Source organism: Dermochelys coriacea, chromosome 23 (assembly GCF_009764565.3).
Source record: "Dermochelys coriacea isolate rDerCor1 chromosome 23, rDerCor1.pri.v4, whole genome shotgun sequence".
Taxonomy (NCBI): Eukaryota; Metazoa; Chordata; order Testudines; family Dermochelyidae; genus Dermochelys; species Dermochelys coriacea.
In genome coordinates this window covers 14,294,898-14,301,451 of record NC_050090.1, presented here as the reverse complement: position 1 = coordinate 14,301,451, position 6,554 = coordinate 14,294,898, and the positions used below count along the sequence as shown (strand labels likewise).

At 57.8% G+C, this 6,554-nt stretch overlaps 1 protein-coding gene across 1 annotated transcript; it reads right to left on the bottom strand.

Annotated features, from left to right (window-relative positions):
* Positions 1–618: 618 nt before the first annotated feature.
* PPP1R15A (protein phosphatase 1 regulatory subunit 15A) lies at positions 619–4,826 on the bottom strand. Its single transcript, XM_038381579.2, has 3 exons — positions 4,682–4,826; positions 2,223–3,285; positions 619–1,520 (listed from the first exon to the last, which is right to left on the bottom strand). Exons 2-3 carry the CDS (start codon positions 3,153–3,155, stop codon positions 1,122–1,124), a joined length of 1,332 nt encoding a protein of 443 aa, XP_038237507.1. The 5' UTR covers positions 3,156–3,285; positions 4,682–4,826; the 3' UTR covers positions 619–1,121.
* Between the last annotated feature and the right edge of the window lie 1,728 nt (positions 4,827–6,554).

The window sequence follows — 6,554 nt, the reverse complement described above, 5'->3', positions numbered from 1 at the left end:
ATGAGTCACCTTTGGTTGCGCCCAGTCTCTGTGCGTCATCAACAGCCAGATCCTCCCCCTGGGTCAGGACACAAAAATCCAGAACCCATCCCCCCCCCCGCTAAGACAGTGGAGAGCAAGGGCCAGCTGCTGCTGCCCGGAGCATCTGGTCTTCACAGCACAAAGGAGCCTTCTCTCCTTGTACAAATGGGGAAACTGAGGCAGGGTCCAGGACCCTCTGAGGGAGGGTGTCAGGAAAAGAACCCAGGAGTCCTGACACCCCTCTGCTCTAGGCAGTACACCCTTCCCACAGCTGGGGAGAGAACCTAGGAGTTCCAGCCCCCTCACAGAGCAAGGGAAGGGATCAAGGAGTCCTGGTGTTTAGCACCTAATTTAAAGTTTAAGAGGCTGATCTAACAAGGCCTTGGCTAATTATAAAATATCCCAGCCCTGAAGGGGGGAGTTGGGAGGTTTATTAACCCTTTGTGCTTATTCCAATCTTTATCTGCACCCCACAAGCCTGCGTTACAGAGAACAGCCTGGATCAAATGGCTCATCCTGGCCTGCTATGTCCAGGAAATTCTCCCCCGTCAGATGCCAGGGGGTTGGTTTCAAACACCACCACACAGAGCAACTTGCCATGTATTAAACCTTTAACAACAGAGTTGGAGCAATTAAAAAGCAGCCCAAAGTCAGGGTGGCAGGTGAATACAATATCAAGGAGATTCATAAACACAAGGAAGAGGCCACTGCTTCTTGAGAAATCCATCCCCTCCCCAATCCTGATATAAAAATAAATAAATAATTTAGTCCCCTCTGAGGCAGAATGGACCAGCTGGAAAATAATTTAACATGGTAACACACAACAGATCAGAACATACACAGGTCAGAGATTGAGGTAGGTAAAGGGGTGTCATCCCCAAAAAAACCCAGGAGGCCTGGCTACCACACTCCTGGCTCTAACCACTAGTCTTCACTCCCCTCCCAGAGCCAGAGAGAACACCCAGGAGTCCTGGCTCCCAGCCACTAGACCTGCTGCCAGAGCAGCTGATGGGAGCCTGGCTCAAGAGCCAGAAGGGTTAATCCAATCACCACTGGGGGGGCACCAGGGCAGCCATCCCAGTGGGGACAGAGTCTGTGGCCTAGCCCAGTCTTCCATCCCGGCTGCCTGGGTCCTCCACTCCCTTATAATTGGAGGGAAGGGGCATGTGCTTCCGAGCATGACTCTCCTGGATGCCTGGGTCCTCCATCCTTTCAGAGCAGAGCTGGAGAGACATGTCCCACATCCCCTGCCCCGGGTTCTCCTTTCCCTCATGGAGGGGGATGGGCATCTCCTGTCCTGCACCGCGGATCTTCCTCCAGGCTTGGGCCCGGTGTCCCGGGTCCAGGCAGGGCTCCAGGATGGCTCCCAGCTGCTCGATGCGCCTGCGAAAACGGCTCCGATCCCGGGCCAGCTCCTCCCAGGGCCCCCGGCGGGCAGCCCGGCTGGCAAAGGGCCAGACCAGCAGGGGGTGCACAGTGACAAAGGGGGAGAATCGAACCTGGGGGTGGGGGGGAAGAAAGAGGGTGAGAGGAGAACCCAGACGCTACGTATGTGGGGGAATGGCCCCCCAAGAGGGGAAAAACCCATAATCACTAGATACCTCCCCAAGCTGGGGAGAGAATCCAGGAGTCCTGGCTCCCAGCACCCCCCCCCGCTCTAACCACTAGTCCCCACCCCCTCCCTTCTGCACTAACCTCCCTAGAAGCAGCTGGTCCAGGCCAGCCCGTCTCTGGCTGCCTTTCCCCCCTCCCCCCACAATGACTCACCCGCTGACATCACCCCCTTCCGGGATTGCCCAGGGTGACATGGAAATTACAAGATGTTTTCCAGCAAGGAAGGGCCCCCCCCACGGCAGAGCTGGGGGGGCCAGGGCTGGGCTAGCGGGGGGGGGCTGTGGGTCAGGAGTGAGGGGCACTGTATGGCTCTTGGGGCAGATGGGAGGGACGGAGGTTGAGATGCCTGGCTAGGGGAAGCTCCCCCAGGACCCTTTCACTCTATTGCGTGAGATTCTCTGTCATGGGAAAGCAGGTGACTGATGCCACCCCCTGAAATTACTCAGCAGGTCACTGGGCCGGTGCTTGGGGAAACTGGTTGGAGGAGAACCCAGGAGTCCTGGCTCCCAGCCCCCTCACTAACCACAAGACCCAACTCCCCTTCCAGAGCTAGGTAAGAGAACCCAGTAGTCCTGGCTCCAGCTCACCTTCTTAGCTGTCCGGTTGCCCTCCAAGTCAGAGGTCTCCGCCTTGATGGGGTCCCTGGCTCCCCGGGATTCCAGCTCACAGCAGTGAGTCCTACCGCAGACCCCCTGTCTCATAGGCCAGGGCTTCTGTGGGGGTTTCCAGGGGTCCCCCACTTTCTCAGCCTCTGACGTCGGCCCGCAGAAGTAGAAGGAAACCCGGAATTTCTGGTCCTTGGGCCGTGGCGGGGTGGAGCCCACAGGGGCCCCGGCCAAGCAGAGTGGGTTGAAGGGGTCCCGGCCACAGCACAGGGCCCCCCACAGCGCCTTGTTCTCCTCACGCCTGGCGTCATCTTCTGGCTCCTCCTCTGAATCGGGCCAGTCTGCGCCGGAGCAGCCCCCTCCATCATCTCCCTCCTCCTCACTAGGCCAGTCCCCGGCCTCGTCGTCCTCCTCTGATGGGCAGTAGAACAAGGACAAGACATGGGGGTTCCTGGTGACGGCGTGCCCCAGGTCTGTGCTACTCTGCAGGCAGCTGGGGGTGTCTCCTCCAGGCAACTTGAGTCCTCCTTCAGGTTTCCCACCAGCCCCGCAAAATTCCCTGTCCTGCAAGGAGCGGGATGGACTATCTACAACCTCCTCCAGATGTTCCTCTATCTCCAGCCGGGCCATGGCCTCTTCCTCACAGCGCTTGGGGCCTTCTCCACAGCTCGCATCTTCCTCCCGGTTATGGGAGCCAGAAGGAGGTTGGGGGCATCCCCCTGAATTCTCTCCTTCTCCCCGACGGGGGGCTAGCCCCTGGGATGCAGTGGGACCAGCTGCAAAGTCCTCTTCTTTCTCCAGGGCTTCCTGATGTGCCAAGAGCGGGGTGGCCAAGCCGCGGCGTGGGTGGGCTGGCCCGCGGCGTGGGCGGGCTGGCCCACGGCTCTTATTCCTCCTCCTCCTCCTCCTCCTCATCACGGCCGTGGGGAGGTGACGCCAGGAGCGGCGGCGCAGCCCAGGCGAGCACGTTCAGGCGGCCACCCGGTTGCGGGGACAAGACGCGGAGCATCTCGACCAGGGCTGGGAGTCGCGGTTCCCTCTGGGCCTGGAATGAGGAAGGGAGACACGTCAGTGCCGGAGAATCCAGCGGCCAGGTGTGCGTGTGTGTGTGGGGGGGGCTTCATCTGTGGGGCTCCCAGCTTGTCCCTTGGGAAATTTTCTAGCCAGACACTTCCCCCCTCACCGAGCTAGGGAAAGAACCCAGGAGTCTGAGCTCTCCCGGCCCTGGCAGATGGTACCTGAGTGCTAGCACCTGGTACTATCAGCCCTCAGTAACCTGCCTCTGGGGACCCCCCCCCAGCTCTGGAGTTTGTCAACTTCTCAGCAATGACTCAGAACAAAAGATGGAGGGGGGGCCGCCGCACTGGGAGTCTGGACTCCTGGGTTCTCTCCCTAACTCAGAGGGTGGAGTGAGGGTGAAGTGGTTAGAAGGGGGGGGGGGAGAGAAGAAGATAAGAGCCAGGACTCCTGGGTTCTATCCCTGGCTCTCTGTGCCTCAGTTTCCCCAACCCCTTTTTCTGTTGGGCAGGGGCACCCAGAGGTTTCCAAGCCTCTGGAGTCTCCCGCTGAGTGACTCGGAGGGAGACCTAGGCATGTTTGGCTACACCCCAACCCAGAAACTGGACACTCTCACACACACACACACACACACACACACACACACGCTCTGCACCCAGCTGGGTCCCCAGAGCCACGGGGGAGGGGGGATGGCATCAGATCGGCACCAGTTCGGTCTGGTGTTGGGGCTCAATGCTAGATTGGGGGGGCTGCTGGTGGGACAGAGGGATGATTGGTGGAAAGATTGGGGATCAGTGTCAGAGGGAGGAGGGACTGTGGGAGCACCCCTGGGGGGCTGGTATGCAGCCCTCCTGAAAGAGGGGTCCCCTGAACAGTGGGGAAACACCAAGTTTTGACCACCCCTCCCACACACACAGAGCATAGCTCAGCTCACCCCACTGCAGGGCATAGATCCCGAGATGGAGAAATGTATATTGGGGTGTTGAATAAATAGGGGAGAGGATCACCCCTAATGTGGGGCACCTGGGGGGACTCAGAACAAGAGGGAGAACAGACCCCCCTAAAATGGGACACAACAGGGTGGGGCCATTGGACAGGGAATGGTGGACAGGGTCAAGGGTGGGGGAGGGAGAAATGAGATGATGGGGGTTCAGGGAGGAGAAGGGGTTTGGCTAAGGCAGAATAAGGGGTGCAGGGGCATTTTTGGGGGCAAGGCCCTCAGTTTAGCAGGGGAAGCACAAGGGGTGCAGGTTGATTTATGGGGTGGAGGGGAGAATGGGGGGGGTCAGTGGGAAGCTAAGCAGGCACATGGGACAATTGTGGGGCACAGGGAGCTGGATCAGGGGTTCCAGGCAGTTTCAGGGGAAGCAGGGAGCTCCATGTTGGCGCCCCCCCGGACAGGGCATTGGGGTCCCCCCCGTTACCTGTTCAGCCGGTGAGCAGAGCGCTCCAGCAGCGGGGGGCGGGCGCGGCGCGGGCGGGGTCCGGGGAGCAGGCGGCGGGTGGCTCCATCGGGTCCGGCTGGTCTGTGGCTGGCGGGGGAGAAATGCCGGGCGGGGCGGGCTATATAGGGCCCGGCGCTGACGTCAGCGGAACGTCACGGAGGGAGCCCGAGGGTGGGGGGAGGGCGACAGAGCGCAACGTAACCCGCAACACACACAGCCCAGCACGGGCCTAGCAACACAACACAACACAACACAACACACACAGCCCAGCACGGGCCCAGCAACACAACACAACACACAGAGCCCAGCACGTGCCCAGCAACACAACACAACACACACAGCCCAGCATGGGCCCACCCACACAACACAACACAACACAACACACACAGCCCAGCACGTGCCTAGCAACACAAAACAACACAACACAACACACAGCCCAGCACGGGCCCAGCAACACAACACAACACACACAGCCGAGCACGGGCCCAGCAACACAACACAACACAACACACACAGCCCAGCACATGTCTAGCAACACAACACAACACACACAGCCCAGCACATGCTTAACAACACAACACAACACACACAGCCCAGCATGTGCCTAGCAACACAACACAACACACACAGCCCAGCACGGGCCTAGCAACACAAAACAACACAACACACACAGCCCAGCACATGTCTAGCAACACAACACAACACACACAGCCCAGCACATGCTTAGCAACACAACACACACAGCCCAGCATATGCCTAGCAACACAACACAACACAACACACACTGCCCAGCACGTGCCTAGCAACACAACACAACACACACAGAGCCCAGCACGGGCCTAGCAACACAACACAACACACACAGAGCCCAGCACGGGCCTAGCAACACAACACAACACACAGAGCCCAGCACGGGCCTAGCAACACAACACAACACAACACACAGAGCCCAGCACGTGCCCAGCAACACAACACAACACACAGAGCCCAGCACGGGCCCAGCAACACAACACAACACAGTCCAGCACGTGTCCAGCAACACAACACTACACATCACATACCGCCCAGAAGGTCCCCAGCAGTGCAATGTAACCCAACACATACAAAACAGTGCAATTCGAGACAACACAGCGCATACCCAGCAATGCAACATGTACACAACCTAACCCAGCACAGCACAACAACACAGCATGTACCAGCAGTGCAACGCAACACGTACACAATACAGCACAACAGATGACACACTGGTTCACAGCACTGCGTGTGAACAACAGAGCGCCACACAATCCCTCTCCCTGACACATACACAACAGTCTACAATGCAGCATGTACACAACACAACACACATAACAGTACACAACACGGTACATGCATAACAGAGTGCAAGACAACAATTCCAGACACATCACAACACACACACACAATATAATCCCTCACAATGCAGCACCTATCCTGCCCCACCCCACACATACACCAACACACAGCACAAGAGAGCACCCAGAGTGCCACATACTGCATGCACAGCAGAGTGCAAAACACAAAGAACAAATGCCACACAACACAACAGAGCAAACTCACAACACAGTCGCAATCCAACACACACAACACAATGGTGCAAATACACAACACAGTCACAATACAATGCACGCACAACACATCAGTGTAAATGCACAACACAGTCATAATCCAACACACACAGCACAACGGAATAAATATACAACAGTCAAATCCAACACAGCATGCACACAACTGTGCCCAGTGCACACACAAGAGAACCACAACACCACATACACAATAGAGCCTGCACACAACCATATACCCATTGCACATACAACCCAATCAAAGTATCACA

What these genes read in the sequence shown, in the direction of transcription:
- PPP1R15A (XM_038381579.2), bottom strand. Translation starts at nt 3,155, where the DNA reads ATGAGGAGGAGGAGGAGGAGGAGGAATAAGAGCCGTGGGCCAGCCCGC. An exon ending in GCAACCGGACAGCTAAGAAG is followed by an intron (nt 1,521 to 2,222) that starts GTGAGCTGGAGC and finishes CCCCACCCCCAG; the next exon opens with GTTCGATTCTCCCCCTTTGT.